The sequence below is a fragment of the Montipora capricornis genome, chromosome 8, assembly GCF_036669925.1.
Source record: "Montipora capricornis isolate CH-2021 chromosome 8, ASM3666992v2, whole genome shotgun sequence".
NCBI lineage: Eukaryota > Metazoa > Cnidaria > Anthozoa > Scleractinia > Acroporidae > Montipora > Montipora capricornis.
This window is the reverse complement of record NC_090890.1, coordinates 9947052-9964551: the sequence shown is the minus strand read 5'-3', so window position 1 is coordinate 9964551 and position 17500 is coordinate 9947052. Positions and strand designations below refer to the sequence as shown.

The 17500-nt window shown below is 40.3% G+C and overlaps 2 protein-coding genes across 3 annotated transcripts in view; one reads left to right on the top strand and one right to left on the bottom strand.

The window, feature by feature from the left end:
- LOC138060049 (cholesterol transporter ABCA5-like) overlaps nt 1–17500 on the bottom strand; it is a 65630-nt gene that overhangs the window by 10288 nt on the left and 37842 nt on the right. For both annotated transcript variants that reach the window (XM_068905732.1, XM_068905733.1), the window contains exons 21-23: nt 6579–6746; nt 5683–5855; nt 3150–3225 (exon numbers count right to left, since the gene is read on the bottom strand). In XM_068905732.1, the coding sequence (XP_068761833.1) occupies nt 3150–3225; nt 5683–5855; nt 6579–6746 (417 nt within the window). The remainder of the gene's footprint in view (nt 1–3149; nt 3226–5682; nt 5856–6578; nt 6747–17500) is intronic.
- Nucleotides 10244–12304, top strand: LOC138060050 (uncharacterized). Its single transcript, XM_068905734.1, has 4 exons — nt 10244–10501; nt 10599–10650; nt 11310–11344; nt 11708–12304. Exons 1-4 carry the CDS (start codon nt 10358–10360, stop codon nt 12179–12181), a joined length of 705 nt encoding a protein of 234 aa, XP_068761835.1. The 5' UTR covers nt 10244–10357; the 3' UTR covers nt 12182–12304.

Here is a 17500-nt window from a genome sequence, read left to right as displayed (position 1 = left end):
GGAAGGGGATGACCCATTGAAGTATGATGCTGGTCACATCCAGCAGTTCTTTCGCAAAACCGTTGAGACTGGCCTCCAGGATGACAGCATCAGAACTAAGCTCCGCCCATTTTTAAGCAATCCGTTGGTTGAGGATGAAGAACTAATTCATCAGCTCAACGTCGCAGTCTCAGCTGAGGAAGAAAGGATAAAGAAGCTGAAGAACAAATCGAAAGGCAAATCACCTACAGTGTCCCAGATCGGTCAGGAATCACCAGAACCAGCTAAAGTACTGACTCCAAAAGAGGACCCCAAGTCAACCGACAATACTAAATCAGAACTTCAAGAATTCAAGGCTGCAGTTGAAGCACTTAAGACTGAAGCTAGGGCTAGTTCTGGTGCAACCCCCCAGCCGGAACAAGGCAGAGGAAACAGATGGAGCAGCGGAAGAGGACAAGGAAGACGCGAAGTGAGGCCGTGCACACCCAAGTGTGTTATTTCCCCCAGATTTGTACCTAATTTTGTAATATTTCGAGACCATGACGAGATGTCAATTTCACAATAAACCTTACGGATCCTTAACGCGAGCAAGGTTAATCCATGGTTATTCAAACAAAAACTTACACTTGCCACGTATCAACATTGCCCAAATCGATTTCTGATAAAACTGTGTCGATAAAAGCGTTGATCTTTCTCCAAAATCGTTTTTAGGACGTCGAAAGAAGTCAAAGAAGTATCTGCCATACATTTTCTTGCAATCGACTTGCGATGTTTCCCCTGTCGATCCCAGAACCCTTTCCGTATAAACAGGGATCCGATTACTGGCAAATCATTCATTAGACTACGAGTTCGAGTTTTCTGTAAGTCAATGGATGCCGCCTTGGTCCTTTCTTGAATAGCATCGTTAATGAACTTGTCAACCTTTTCTTCAGAAATATTGGAACAACGATCAGTTATATCTGGTACGATGACAAGGCTGTACTCTGACGGCGCCCGGTTGCCTGAGGCGACTAACATTTGGCTTCGGGCGATTGAGAAAAATTACCCGGTCGCCCGGCCGGGCACTCTGGCTTATTGTATTTCTAGCAGATAAGGCAGCTGTAAAATGTAATATGCTGGTGGTTACAGTTCATGAAACCTCTCAGAAAATGTTTTTTCTTTGTACGAAACAATCGGTTCAAAGGCCGTTCCACGTGATTTCACATGTAACGTAACCCGTGACTTTGCATGAGATGGCCGGCGGCCACACGAATTTCGATTATTTCTCAAATAGTAGCATTAAATTTGGAACGTGGAGTTTGGCATTTCTTGGTTATAGTTTTAAAAAAGAGTTGTTACTTCTGCTCTGAAAGTGGTAAAGCGGGGCCGGCAAAGCTGCGCAATTTACATTTGTATGAACCCGGGAATCGCAGTTAATGCAAATTTAATATTTTTACGATTTTTCGCGGCCACGCCTGCTTGGCACAAATATATTTAGGTAATGGTTGTTTTTCCCCTGTATATGAAATAACGAAATACAAAAAAGGGAAAGATATCATGTTATTTGTTGTTGTTTTAGAACCAGAGCAATCCCACGTTGTCTTTGGTTCGTGACAAATCATTGCGTGGCCCTAAACAAATAACGCTGTGACTGGCGCTTCGACCGAATCTACAAAAAGCTCATTCCACTAAACATTTTACTGATAATACAGGGGCATAGCCAGGATTTTCCAAAGGGAGGGGGGGGGGGGGGGGGAACACGGTGTCAAACTGAGGGGATTGTGGGTTTTTTGCTTAAAAAAAGGCTGGCAAAGGGGGGGGCACGGCACCCCAAGGACCCCCCACTAGCTATGCCCTTGTAATATCAGGAAAAATACTTTAGTTCCGTCCTGTAGCGATGATTTTCGTCCAGATCAAGATGACTCGCTGAAAAAAAAAAAGATACCTTTTGAGCCGCGGTCAGGTTTTATTGTTTCACGGCAGTTTTCTCAAAAGCTCCACGGGAATCTAGCAGCATTGATTCACGTTTTGAAAATTTATTTTCAACCCAACGAACCAGTGAAAAGGTTTACCTGCATTAGTCCCAAACGTTTTTACATAAACGTGCCACAATCTTTACTTTTTCACTTTTAAACCTGAAGTATGGAATGAAAAATTTGACGGGTTCTGGGTTTTTCTTGCACTAGCGAGTTCGACAATCACCAGAGCAGTTGCAGCAATGTTTTGTTGAGAGAGAGATGGATGAAGATCTTGCTGCGTTGTTGATCTCAGATAATTAATTAAATAAATATTAATTAATTGACTTGGGCGCCCAACTTGGAGGGGTGGGCACCCCAGCTGAAATGCTTGGGAGCCCGAAGGGCTCCCCGAAATTTTTCTTAGAGCACAGCCTTGGATGATGACCGCAAATACGATGATGACTTTGAAAAAAAGAAGAACAGTAACAAGAAAGAGAAGGAGGAGATGATGAAGAAGAATAAGAAGAAAAAGGACACGAAAAAGCAGAAGCAGAGGGGGAGAAGGAAGAAGAAGATGATGATGATAAAGCAAAAGAAGATGAACAACAACAACAATAAGAAGATGAAGAAGAAGAACAATAACGAGAAGAAGAGAACGAAGATGAAGAAAAAGATAAAGAAGATGATGACGACAACAACAACAACAAGACGAAAAAGAAGATGAAGAAGAACAACAACAATAAGAAGAACAGGAAGAAGAACAACAACAACAAGACAAAGAAGAAAATGAAGAAGAACAACAAAAATAGGAAGAAAACAAAGAACAATAATAAGGAGATGAAAAAGAAATACAACAACAACAAGATGAAGAAGAAGATGAAGAAGAACAACAATAAGAAGAGGAAGAAGAACAACGACAACATCATTGAGAAGACGAAGATGAAAAAGAACAATAACAACAAGAAGAAGAAGAAGAAGAAGAACAAAAACAACAACAACAACAAGAAAAGGAAGAACAACAATAAGAAGAGGAAGAACAACAACAACGAGAAGACGAATATAAGATGAAGAAGAACAACAATAAGAAAAAGAAAACCAACAACAACAAGAAGCAGAAATAAGAAGAAAACATGACGAGAACGTTGGTAATGATGACGATACTATAGCCACTGGCCCGTATAGTAACACTGGCCTATTAAGATGTTCCCCGTCTACTATCAGATAGCTGTTCACCTTTCGTTTTGTTCCTCCAGAAGCATTCTTACTCCTCTTGTCGGCGTGCACAGTTATCCTTAACGCAGCCATGTAGCTAAAAAATAGAAAATATATACGTTAAAAACAAATAGAAAAAGAAGTTTAAAAAGTTCTATTCCGTCAGCTCCGCAGCTCTAGGGTGCGTTTCTTTGGGAAAATCCAAATCCAGATTCTTGTGTCCAAAGGCGAATTTTGCGTTTCTTCACCAATGTCCGAAAACGGATTATTGATCTAACATATCCACTCTCCGAGTGGATTCAGTGCATCATATCTGAATCCCGATTTTTAGGATTCATGATCCCTACGTTTCTTTGGGTAGTCCTGTGAAAGTACACATTCCGGCCATTTGCGTGAATCGTGGCGAGCAACCAAGGTGAGTTTTCCGTGCTATTTTCTCCTGCGATGTGTCCGAAAGTCATAGAAAGCAACCGGGCTGTCACGCCAGAAAAATACGTTTTAGGATTCTTCGTTTCTTTGGAAACGAAGTATCTGTGCGATCTGAGATCATAAATCCAATCTTGAATTCTCTTAAGAAACGCACTTCAACACTGATTGGAAGAGAGCATTCGGGTGCCTATAAAAGTTTCTTTAAAAACTCATTACCAATTCAGGATTCAGTTCTTCCCTGGCAGCACCCTTTTTGCGATGTTCTTTGCAAATAAAGTTGTTGTAAATAAATAAATAAACCCATTGACCTATCAAATGGTAGATAATACATCACGTGCGGTGTTTTGTCAGAATGAAGTCACTGCACGTGACATAGCTTGTTTTGTTCTCCTCTCACCATTTAAACCTTTGTTCGGACTCCCGAAGGCATCGGTCGTTGGACAAGGGGATCGCCCACTGGTCGTTTCGCCCTTGCTTTGGGTATTGGCTCACCCGAAGCACTGGCGAGATGCGGTCGGCAGACGCGAGTTATGCTTTTTGTGGATGGTTTTGAAGCCGTTCAAAAATACTCTTAGCATGCGCTTTACCGGATACTAAAATCACTCGTCTACGCGTCGTGTTTTTAAGCCCGATAAAATCCCTGCTGCTCGTTTTTTAAACATTACATAAACAATCGAATTAAGAAAAATTAAGAGGTTGTATTGAAAACACGAGAAATCGAATGGTCACGACTTTGAGTCCTAAATATTCAAAATAGTAAATTGAGCTCTTAATATGTACAAATCCACCCTGCCAGCAGAGCCTTTCTTAACTCGACGAGAAAAAAAAGGACTCTGTTCGTTAATTGCTTTAATTGTATCCTTAAAGGCCCCTATCAGTAAAAAAGACTGAGAGCTTGTGTAATCGTTTTAAAACAATTCTATTGTTAAAAAGAGAACTACACACATCTCTGCGTAAACTCAGGCTTTCCTGATGTCCTGGATCGTCAAATGAGAAGCAAAGCAAAAGAAATACGGTAGAGATGTCGGCTACATTATTATTTAGGTTCCGAGTGATGGCAATGATTCTCGTTATGTTCACTCATAAATGTTCGGTCCTTCTGTGATCTCTCATGAAGTTCTCCTTCCCCGGATCCGTTCCGAAAACGCTTCACATCTTTCAATTGGGGTCTACCGCGAATAGTGGGTGCATTTGTATGTGGTTTGAGCGTATTAAACACCATGTTCGAGCTTACTTTCAACGACGCCGTGTTCGTTCAATCCAACGTATGCAACTTGGCTTAAAGGCCCACCTTCGCCCAATAGTCATTGCGGTCGTTTGTTTTTGTTTTTCAAATGACGACTTGTCCAAATACGTGATGTGATTGGCTAAAGGCACTCAGGCAAATCACGCGGGAAACAACATGTCAGATATTAAGGTAATTTCGTATTACACGAAATTCAGTCACGGTGCGCAATGACTTTTGGGCGAATGTGGGCCCTTAAACTTCGCGCATGCGCCATAAAAGATGAATCAGCCATTGTACAACCATGCCACGTCTGTGCTTTGGCTAACTTCACGCATGGGCTCAAGTTTACAAGCTGGAGAGTGATTTGTCACTGGACGCAAAAAAAAGGAAGCCGAAATTTAGCCTCAGGCGTTTCCCCAGGAAACCTTTTTTGTGCAAACTTCGATGTTTCGTGAACACTTCACTCGTTTACACGATCTTTTAATCCTTTTAAAGGTGTTTCGAAAATTTAAAACTTAGAAACCTTGACAACTCTTCAGTTCTCATCTTATTTCCTACCCCAGTTATTGCATAGCTATTTTCCAAGAAAAATAAGAAAAAAATTGAGAAGACAAATTTTGAAAATCATCACGTAGTAGCAAGCATACTGTTTTCACACAGAATCGAACTGTGCAACCACAAAATTAACTCCTCCAAACCTGTAAGCCTGTAATTCAAACGAGTGGGTATAGGATTCTCCCATGAGTAATATGAAGTTCAACTTCATGGAATAATAATTTTCAAGCTCTAGACAAGAAAGTTGAAAATGTCTCAACATTTTTTTCAGGGTTGCAGAATACGTTCTCTAACTAAAAATGCTTCAGTGTAGATGAGGCCTCAAAGGAATGATAGACTTACTGGTCTACAACTCTGTTCACTTCATTCCAAGGAATCCCGCGAACCCTCGCAAAAAGTTCCAAATGCTCTTTTACGGTGACAACTGGCCATAGCGCATCCGCTTGAGGACAATAACCCATGTGCTGGAAAGCCTCCAAGGGATGCTTGCTGACTTCATATCCAGCTACATACACCTTATCGGAAATAAAAAAAACTTTGCGAGTAACACCCTGACGCAGCGCTCATTCAGCCGGGCCTTCCATCTCCGCCACCCGAGCTTAAACCCAGGCCTTCAGGTTTGTATCCCCGTGGGTCGAGTTTTAGTGTAACTCAATTTGACTCTGACAATTTTTCTCTGGGTATTCCAAAAATCGACTCCCAGCTTATTTCATCTGGCCGTGGTGCTGTGCTCCAAAAGCATACATGAAGTGCCAGAGACTAGACGCCTAATTCATGCACGCTTTCGGGTAGATCGTGTTGAGCTGCGCACTCGTTATCCAGTCCCTGCATGACAGCAAGTAGGGTGATGAACGCAACAAGTCAATTATAATTATTTATGACAACTGACGACACTATGATGGTGATGATGGTGATGACGATGAGCAAACGCTCATCAATGATACACCATAGAAATAAAATGAAATCAAGTGCTGGCTGGGAATCGAGCTTGGAAAACAATGGTGGAAGGTGAACACTCTTACCATTGCACTAATTCTTCTCACAAACCACTTTTGAAGTGGTAAAAGGTCGGGGGTGGGGTGGAATGGGTGGCAAGGAAAAGCTCCTTCCTCTCCCCCTTGACACACCGGTAGAAAGGAGTCACGAGCAATAGGAGAAGGAAAGCCACTTCTCCATATTCTTAACAATCTTTAAGCAAGGAAAGAATAAAGAATGGGACAATGACCTTTCGTATCTACCTTTCCTTTTGTTGGCGGAAAGTCTGCCGTGATCATTTTCAGAGAAGTCGTTTTACCAGCTCCATTTGGTCCCAGAAGTCCAAAAACTTCGCCCTGCTCGACACCAAAGCACAGATCTCTGACGACAGTTTCAGTCGTGCCGCCTGAGGTAAACCTCTTCCACAAACCCTGCACAACGAGACAAAATACTTTGCTGAGTAATAACCGAGGTTGTTGAAGTTACAATGCATCTCATTTCACACATTTTTTTGTCAAGGTAAATCTCTTTACCTCTTGTTCACATATTTTGCCTATTTTTTCTCCATATTTCGCTTTTCATAAGATTTGACTTGAGTTAAGTTCTGCATACAGTGCCCCAGCACTAAAGAACTTAACACTTAAAGTGCCCCTGTGACCAAAACATCAATTCTTATTTTTCTTTGGATTTTAAAACTGTGTTAACTCAACACTAAGTGACCAAAGTTTTATGCCTTGATTGATTTTAAAAAAAACCTGTTTATTTTAACTGGAATTTTCCTATTTAATGGTCCACCATTACCAACTTTAAGATCTTGAGAGAGCCGGATCGAGGAGAAAGTGACGTCAAAGGCTGAAGAGTTTAGGAATGCAATGCGTGCGTACGCCGCAGAATTAATATGCAGCACGGGACTTTTGTTGCTTTCAGAATTTTAACCTCGCTTCTTGCATAAATAATAAGCAGCATTCACACGCTTGAATTTTAAGGTAGTGAGCCTTTGACGTCACTGTGCCCTGTATCCAACACTCTGAGGTCCAATCCTGCAGAAAAGAACGTGAGTAATGGCAGACCGTGAAATCCAAAACTTTCACTCAGAGTAAACGGGCTTTGGATAAAAGTCAAAGCTTAAAACTTTGCCAGTCAGGTGTTAAGTTACCACACTTTCAAAATCTGAAGAAAAAAAGGAAGTCATTTTTTCATCACAGGGGCACTTCAAATAAAGTTCATTATTATCATTATTATTACTGGTTGTGAGTGAGACATATCTAACTTCTCTCTGTAAAACAAATTTGTTACCAACCTTATTTTCGAGGAAAAAACGGCCCTTAAACTCGATTAGTAAGAGATGTATCGTAAATAGTTAAGAGACGCTTACAAGGGAAATTTTTCACGTAATGGAGAGGTTAACAAACAATGTCACGGCAACGACAATGCCACTAAACTATATTATCAAGGCCAAAGTTTGTGTTATCTGCTGAAGCCGAAGGCCGAGGCGGATAACACAAACTGAGGCCTTGATAATTATCGCTAACATGCGAAAACCGAATTCAATAATTGTTTTATTATGCATATTCCTGAGCTGAGCTCCGCCATGAGAAAACTGATCAAATTGCTGGTTAGTGTGTTAGGTGACGTCACTTCTGCATGCATAAAACTATTGTCTGTAGGTATGACGTCAATTCTACATATATAAAATCTATTGTTTGTAGGTATGACGTAAGAGAAAATTAGCTGCGTGCTTATAGCCAATCAAAATCGAGCTGGTGACACCAATGTATAATAATTATCGCTAACATGCTCAACCTCATCCAATAATTGTTAATTATCCGACTTCCGTTAGTGAAGTAGCCGACGATTTTCCGTGGGCTGTCGGCACTTGTGGTGAAATCCCTGAACATTAGAGCATAGCTGAACAAGGAGTATTTCGGGAACAAGTATTCGAAAGCCGAACACCTGTACACCAGCGATCTTTGCAAAATGATCCTATATTTTAGTGTTCACGTAGTAATCAAGGGGTGGCTATTTGAGTTTGCAGTACTCTAGCTTAGTGTTAAGTTCTTTTGAGTGGTGAGTGTTTTCATGCTAGGTTAAAAAAGATTATTGGTTTCACTATTCCTGGCACTTTCCCAGCAAGGTCACGGTTGTTATTCTATAATTAACAGATCGCTTAGAATAAAGGGGGTAGTTTCTAAAGAAACTGTGGTGCTGCGTCGGTGGGGAAGTAGTATACAAAAATTTGGTTTTATCAACGGAGTTGAAAATGTAAATTGACCACCGTACAGGGATTCTAAAAGCTGACGTTTCGAGCGTTAGCCCTTCGTCAGAGGATTCGCAGGCAGTTTGCAGCGACTAAAATTATAGCGAGACAAATGCAAATCGGCTTCCGCCTATGCTTTGTTAATTAATATGCACTGTCGCCTACGTGTAGATATTCAAATATTGACTGCAAAGAAAGACTCGGAAGCTCTCAGCATTTTTAATCAGTAATTGATATATTTTTTGTACTTAAGCAATTCAGTAGGCAGATGATCACCCTATTTATGAGATGGTTTGGGTGCGTTCGCTATATCTCTTACTGAAATTACATCAGTTTCCAAACGACTTATGCAGTAGAGAATGGGAATCTGTTCAAATAAAAAGAAAATGTAAATATTCAATTTTCTCTCCGTCTCTGGTCTATATTCAACGAGTTCACTATGAATAAAGTTTTAAAGTTTCAAAGAGCTTTTCAAGCACTGAACACAGGATATAAGTGGATGTAAACAAAGAAGATGGTCGAAACAAGATAAATTTCTGTTTTAAAGATTGAAATTCAAATGCCACAGCTGCGGCGATTGACCCAGAATTCACTGATCTTCCATTTAGGCGGACATAAATTCCAAAGTTCTTTTTAGTGTTTCAGTACGTGTTAACTATTATTCCAGGCGACTCATCTTTGTAATGTCGAGACCATCTTTAGGCACACTTCTATATTGCAGACAGTTCACTTGTTCACAAAGGGAATCACAATTTTTCTGATCTGCACCTCTATAATACGAGGGTGTAAATGGGGTTAACCGACTAGCTACAAAGGGCTACAAAATATTACTGACTACGGACATAACGAAGAAAAAATTAGCGACTAGCGACAAAATAATTAACTGGGATTTACCGACAACCGACAAAGGTCGAAACTTTTAACCGACAACCTATACAGTACTGAAATTTTAACCGACAACCGACATGTGGACCCTCCCATTCAGACCCTCTAATACGGATACATTCGTAATATGGACACTCGATCTGCTCTGCCCAGTTGATTTCCGTTTTAAAGAGGTTCCACTGTGAGTGGTATTACCAAGTTGGATTCGTTCAAATTGAAAGAAAATATTTTACTGCAATTTTGATCTGCTAGGAGATTATTGAGGACGCGACCGAAGTACGGACACTCGATCTGAAATCCTTATACTCTATTTTAGAAATAGAAAACATGTACCGTGTTTCTATCGAGTTATAGAAACACGAGTGGAAGTTTGGGAGAACGAGAAATGCTGTGGGAACACGAGCCACAGGCGAGTGTTTCCACAGCTTTTTCGAGTTCTCCCAAACTTTCTCGAGTATTTCTATAACTCGATAGAAACACGGAGTACATGTTTTCTATTTCTTTAAGGAAACAACAAGACAAGAAAAAGGAAACAACTTGTTCACTCTAATTATCAAAATGTAAATTCTCTTTGCTCGCGCCATCACTACGTCAACAGCTCGTGCTAGTTCTGAGTCTCCATCGAGTTATAGAAACACGATTTTTAACCAATCAGCGCGCGTATTTTCTTAGGACTGTTTCTAAATATTGACATTAGAGTTATCACACAGTCCATGTGGCGTAGTTATACGTAGTACTGATCTGTATTTACTCGACCTTTGCGCCATGTTTAGGAACAAGATTATCAAACAAGTTTTGTTGACGCAGACTTGAATTAAAGCAGTGCCTCTGTTGTGCACTGTGAGTATCTCTTCAAATTTCTGCGAAAGAATTGTTGAAATTGATCTTGGACAATAGAAGATGAAGCTTACCGCTTTCAGCTTTCCATTACTAGCCGTGGGTTTCTTGATCACCGCGCCATCTTATCATGGAGTTTTGGGACAAACATCAAACACTTCAGCAGCTTTGGCGGTGCTATCGAACTGTCCCAAAAGTCAGTGTCTGGTAAGTTCACATACGTTTTTAAGCAATTTCAGTGTAATCCAGGAATCCTGAGTGTGATCCTTTATGATCAAATGATTGCTCTCTTTAATCATATCAGACAGACGCTATTTCTTGCCTTGCGAATGCTGGAGGAAACCCAAATGACGAAAGTAAGTCAACTTGAGTTATTAATTAGTTTTCGCCGGGAATAAGGAAGTAAGTAAGTAAGCAAGCAAGTAAGTAATATGAGCGAAGGCTCGTTTGAATGCAAATGTGCAACAAAGGATTATTTTAAAGAAAGTAACATCAGTGAATGAAATGTTTACGTTGCAAAAATGGAACGACAATGCCGTTAAATTTTTTGCACAGAATACAGCTGCATTCAAGCAAAGTTGATAGAGATATCCGTCTGAAATTTCTCCTGAAAACATTATATTCTCTGATGTTCTAATGTTGTCGGAAAGATTGTTCCAGTGTTTGGCCGCTTGATACGAAATGGAGTGAAGCATAAAGGCGTGAATTTGGTATTGGGAGGAGCAGTTAAGTTGGCCGCGAAGACTTTATTCACTTCTTCGCAAGATCTTGTAGACCAAAATAAGGGCTTGCTTGATGCGTCGATGTTCCAGGGAATCAATCTTCCCAAATTAAATTAGGTGGTTTTGCTTCACTCCTTCAGCCGATTGAAAATTCAAGCTTTTTATAATACCGCTACCGCTAAACAGCTCTAAAGCAATATCCCTTTTAAATAAGAGTCACGGTCTTGCCAATTCAAAGATCCTCTCAGCCTCGCGCAAAACTAATTGAAAACATATTTACTTTTCCATTTCAGGCCAAGCAAGGAAACTGGAAAGACTTGAAAAGGAGGTATGCCTTTTATCGTTGAGAATGAAATGAAATCACGGTAGCTTTGAGGAAAAAATTCTTGTTTCCATCGCTCTCCTAACCTTTCCCGTCTAGAAGTGAATGTCGAAACAGTTTAAAAAAAAATTATGGAATATAAATAGCAGTCCCTGCTTGTCTTTAGTGTAAGGCTGACCAAGAAATGAGTGAAAAGAGTGAAAAGTAAAATGATTGCTTAAATTGTAACCGTGGTCAAACCATGAGAAGAAAAGCTCTCTATGAATTCCCTTGGTGCAAAAGTCGAATAATTAATTTTACATTGGGATTTTTTTTTGGATTACTTTTTTTTACTTTTATATTTATTTTTTGCGTGTTTTCAAAATCAAGGTGGCATCCTTAAAAGCACTGTTAGCTAGAGCCGGGAAACCTTCTGGTTTCGCTGTGCTCGACAGCAATGGCCGCTTGTCCCAGAGTCTCCTTGTGGCAGGTTACGACAAATACTCTTTGTACGACTTGGGCTGGCAGTCTCTTCACATGGCGGCCGCTGCTGCCTGCAGAGGAAGCACCAGTTCAGGGGGATCTGGCAGCTCGCACAACGCCGTCCTTGTGCGTAACACGGCTGATAAGAAGACCTGTGCTCAGATTTGTGCCCAGTCACCGTTTCTCAACTGTGACGCAGAAGTTTCCATTCATGGAAAAACAGGAAAAGCCACTAAAAACGGAGAAAATATTGGCGCGTTCTACAACTATCAATGCGGTCACGCGGGCAACGGAGGGAGTGAGGTGTCACGCTCTGTTAGTGACATCACTCGGTTCCCAGACCCATATCCCTACTACAGCTTTTGCTGTTGCCGGAAGTAAAAGAAAGGGTGTAAACAGACCGTGTTTCCTAGTTTAGATGTACGCTGTGATACTTTGAATAGCGTTGTCTCTTCAGTTTGAGGGTAATAAAGGTGTCACAATTATTTGTTGTGATTTTTACTGCCGAATTTTTGTTTTCCGTTTCGCCTTTAAATTGACTCGAGTAAGGTAAGCCCCCCATAAATAATATGGAGAGGAATACAATTTATTAATGCAGAAAAAGAGGCAGTACTAGAAAACAGTTCTGCATTCGAGATAAATTGGTTGCTTAGTCCTATTTTAAAATTGATTGTTCTACTGTCCAGACTTAGTAGTTCGGACAACACATCAAAAAACTGCATAGCATCTTCACCCAGCTTCCTGTACCTCCCTTTTTAATTCCCTCCGCGCATTCCTCCTTCCTCTCTCCCTCTTCCCATGCCAACTCCAGGCTACACTGCAAGCAGTCTTCCTTTTTCTGGAATATATTCGGTATGCGATCTAAATTTTGAACTGAACATTATTGAATCTTTTAATATCAGCGCACTAAATATTAGCAGAACAAATTTTCTGACTTGGACAGCCCTACCTGCATCCATCTCCTCTGATATTAAACATTGTAACCCTCATCCCTTTGTTACGACAACGTGTTTCCTTGTTTAGATGTACGCTGTGATACTTTGAATAGCGTTGTCTCTTCGGTTTGAGGGTAATAAAGGTGTCACAATTATTTGTTGTGATTTTTACTGCCGAATTTTTGTTTTCCGTTTCGCCTTTAAATTGACTCGAGTAAGGTAAGCCCCCCATAAATAATATGGAGAGGAATACAATTTATTAATGCAGAAAAAGAGGCAGTACTAGAAAACAGTTCTGCATTCGAGATAAATTGGTTGCTTAGTCCTATTTTAAAATTGATTGTTCTACTGTCCAGACTTAGTAGTTCGGACAACACATCAAAAAACTGCATAGCATCTTCACCCAGCTTCCTGTACCTCCCTTTTTAATTCCCTCCGCGCATTCCTCCTTCCTCTCTCCCTCTTCCCATGCCAACTCCAGGCTACACTGCAAGCAGTCTTCCTGTTTTCTGGAATATATTCGGTATGCGATCTAAATTTTGAACTGAACATTATTGAATCTTTTAATATCAGCGCACTAAATATTAGCAGAACAAATTTTCTGACTTGGACAGCCCTGCCTGCATCCATCCTCTCTGATATTAAACATTGTAACCCTCATCCCTCTGTTACGACTGTTTCCTTTAAAAATTTCCGATCTTGACCTGGACGTAACCAAGATGAAATGTAAAGACTATTAATCTATGCTAGCGAGTTGTAAGGCAGAGAAGCCAAATTTTGTCCTAAATCTCTCAAATTGGACTTCCGGTTATCAGAACACCAACTATTGGAGGTATATGAAAAACGAGCACCAAAGCCAAAATTTGTTGCTCAGAGTAGACCCGCGCTCTACTTTTCGCAACAACTTTCTTCAACCCGCACTTGCGCGACAAGTTGATCATGCAAGGTGAAAAACGGGAAACATCGACCCAAACTGGCATCGAAACAATGTTGCGAGCCAAGTTGAGGGTTTTTGTATCTCGTATTGCGCCGCCTTTAGTATCACACCTTTGAGAACTATCACCTGGGATAAGATTAAAGAAGCTGAAGGATGAGAGCTCACGGCAACCTCTCGTTGGCGGCTGCCAGATGTATGCATTGGGAAGCACCAGCTAGTTTCCCCGGCATCGGCAGAAAATGCGCTGCATGGACAAGGCATTTCTCAACGTGCTGAAACGAAAAGTCTAATAACTTCCACAAAAATTTGTCGGCTATATATATCATTGTCGACGAATCGCACACAATAGAAACATGGACAGGGAAACGTAAACGGTAAGCTGAAATTTCACTTCGATCTTGTGTTCTTTCCCTAGCGAATTATTGTAGTACTGTACGGTACTATAAGTTAATTTATGCCTTTACATTTATGATTCCGCTAGTTGCACTGCAGTAACTAACCAAAAAATTGGCAGAGGTATCTTTTCCAGTACTTGTCAGTCCAGCGAACGCAAAAAGAAAAGAGACTTCTGCTAGCAGGGAATAGCCGAACTTTTCAGGAACTAATTTGAAGAGAAGGAGATGAAACTAGGAAATGAAATAAAAATCTGCCGGTGTGCGCTCACGTTTTACATAGAACTTGGCATTTGGTCATTTCACGTTGCACATTTGTAGACAAATCCGAAGAAGTGTACAAAATTTCAAAACGCATGTCTAGAATAACCGTTTTGCTTTTTAAGTGCCAGTTTTTACTGACGTTCTTGTTGAGGTCCGCGTCATAGATTTTAAAGTCCATTATCTCAAAAAGAACGCACCCTTGGACAAACCGAGGTCATGCACAGTCTTCTATCCTCTAACGTCTGCTTTCTTCCCACCCCTTCCCCGATACTGTTTTCACACGGCCTAGATGCCCAAAAATTTGGGAGTCCCCGCAGCTTTGAATTGGGTGAATGTCACCGTTTATAAGCCATTCGGAAGCGACGTTATAATACGTGCGGGAAAAAATTTACACGTACGTGTGAAAATTACGCTCAGCCCTTAGCTCATTGATGATTGTTTAATCGAGAAATTCTTGTAAGTACATGTAAATTTCCCTCACGAATTATAACCAAGTGAAGCTATGATCCTCGCAGTTATGAACGCAAAGTAGAGAAGCCTGAAATTTTCAGGACTTCAACGGGGTTTGAACCCTTGACCTCGCGATGCCGGCGCGATGAATTAGATAGCGAATTACAACGTCACTGTTGTAGTTCGCTTTGACGTCATTTACATACATACATACATACTTTATTCGTCCCAAATGGGCTTTTCAGAATAAAGAAATAACTAATGCTATATACAAGAAAATTAATTAACAATTAACTAGTAAGATGACATAAACAAACCGATTAATTGTTAGTGAACAAATTAATTAATGAGATAAAAACAGCGTAAATCGAGCAATTATATTTATATTTTTAGTTGAGCATTGTAACTTGTTGTGAAACGTCAATCAGTAACGGCCTACCATCGCATAATAAATCAGTTATTATTCGTTTAAGCTAGCTTTTAAATCTTTAAATCTTAAAGTGATTCGACGAATTGATGAATCTTAGCGCATTTTTCGCATTTTTTCATAGTTAGTAGACAAATGACACCTGCGAGATAGGGGCATTAAGATTTGCGATTTTCGCCTTCTTTTAGACCGGGTTTTTCGGTTTTTGCGCCGAAAAACTTCGCTTTCCCATTTTAAGAATTTGATTTTCGGTTTTCGGCATAGATGAAAGTGTTTTTTCGGATTTGGTATCCTATGCAGTTTTCGGTTTTTCCTATTTGGTGTAGTGAATGAGAATTTTAGCATTAATCAGAGAACAGGACCGAAGCAATCGAATACTCTAATTAATTTTCACAACAATTTATAATTGTCATTGTTTGTTTGCAAGTATTCTGCTCGATTAGAATATTTAACTACTATTCACCGAAGTGGAGGTCACGGCTCGGTAAATATCCACCACTAGCGAACAGTAGCCACCGTCGATTCTATGAAAGTACTTTTACGTCTGAGGTCCTTGTTGTGACTTAATAGTGTATTCACAGGAAATCCACCATTACCGTGTGATGACTCCTTTGTTGTCATGGCAACCTACTACGTCATATTAATGACCGCGTCTTGTTAAGCGATTTGGTACCCTAAAATTGCTGTTACATGAAACAGTGTTGTAGAATTAATCCTTCTAATAAGAAGTTACCTCCAAAATATTGAAACAGGCTTGAACCACCTGGGACTGAAATTGACTAAAGTCAGTAGTGACGACTCGGTCTTTATGACCAGCTAAAACTATTTCGAAGTAACTGTTTTACAGCTTGTCTAATTCCTTTCATTTTCCAGCAATAAAGAAAAGGGTTGAGGAGCGAGTTACAGAAAACAAGTATTCCGGTACTGTTCCCCAATACTTTGTAACGAGTTCCATAAAGAGGTTCGCCACGCGAAGCTGTAACAGCAGTTGCAACGGAGTAAGGCAGATAGCATATTACTAAAAGGGAATGAACCCAAATGGCATTGGAAACTGTCTTTTTGTACCGGTTTATATTTAACACTGACAGGACACGAGGATTTGTGCCCTGAATTTGTGCAGGGCTAGTTCCCAGGACTTCTCTTCTTTGGGAAGAAGAGATACCCTGGGAAAGAGGTTGTATTTCCACCTGGCGGTATCCAAGGACTAGATATATCTTAAAGTAACAGCAAGATGAAATAATTATACATGTGAAAATATACCCACAGCCCCATAAAAAGAAAATTCGTTTGTTCCAGTAATAAGTGAAGGCAACAGCGAAGTTCGCAACCCAAGAAATTGTCACAGAGAGGCGAACGCGCGGCAAAGTAACAACTTGTCGGTATCTCAACCTAAGCTGCATAGCAAGCAGTCTGTCCACACTTATTGCAGTCAACGTGGTGATGGACTGTCCACAGAGTACTGTACTTACAGCGAAAGCCAAGCCTTCGCTCTTACTACACAAGCTCCAATTCTTTTCTTCAACTGCCATACGATAAACGACAAATAGCGGTAGAGAAACGAGTCCGACACAGAGGTCCGTGATGGAAAGACATCGAAAAAGGACTCTAGATGGCCTGTGGATAGAAGAAACTTTGGGAAGAACAACTAAAATCAAGAGATTCCCACAAATCATAAGAAGTGAAATAACTGAAGATATAGTAGTCTGTATAGTACTGTATTCGAATCCGGTGACAGGCTTCCTATAACTTACACCTTCCGAACACGCAGATAAAGAAACTTCATCTTGGTTGCCGTGCACCGTGGATACCGTAGAGTTGAACATTATTGAATGAGGTAGCTACAGACGAACTGCAACAACCACTTGAATACTTTGCTAACGCAATTGTTTACATTTTAAAAGTTGAAAACTACACCTGTCAGTCGACTGTTTAGTAGCGAATAATTTACGCACGTGCAGGTGTTTGCGTCTAATCACAGTTTTATATATATACCGGTAATTAAACTTTTGTTCAAAAGCGATTTGCTTGACATAAACAAGCAAAGTTGAGAAACTAAAACAGCAAACTAATGACATAATCTCGGAAACACATCTGGAAATTTTTTTGCATGGAAAAATTGATTATGGTTTTTAAACTGAAGTGACCTGATCTAAAATTTATCTAATGAAACACTTAAATGGACGTTCAAAATTGTTTTCATTCATATTGTACACTTGGTTTTTACATTTCCGGACAAGAAAATTAGGCTTTCACTCAAATCTTAAATTATTAGCTCACAATCAACTTTCCAAACAA

What these genes read in the sequence shown, in the direction of transcription:
- LOC138060050 (XM_068905734.1), top strand. Translation starts at nt 10,358, where the DNA reads ATGAAGCTTACCGCTTTCAGCTTTCCATTACTAGCCGTGGGTTTCTTG. An exon ending in GTCCCAAAAGTCAGTGTCTG is followed by an intron (nt 10,502 to 10,598) that starts GTAAGTTCACAT and finishes TAATCATATCAG; the next exon opens with ACAGACGCTATTTCTTGCCT. An exon ending in TGGAAAGACTTGAAAAGGAG is followed by an intron (nt 11,345 to 11,707) that starts GTATGCCTTTTA and finishes TTCAAAATCAAG; the next exon opens with GTGGCATCCTTAAAAGCACT.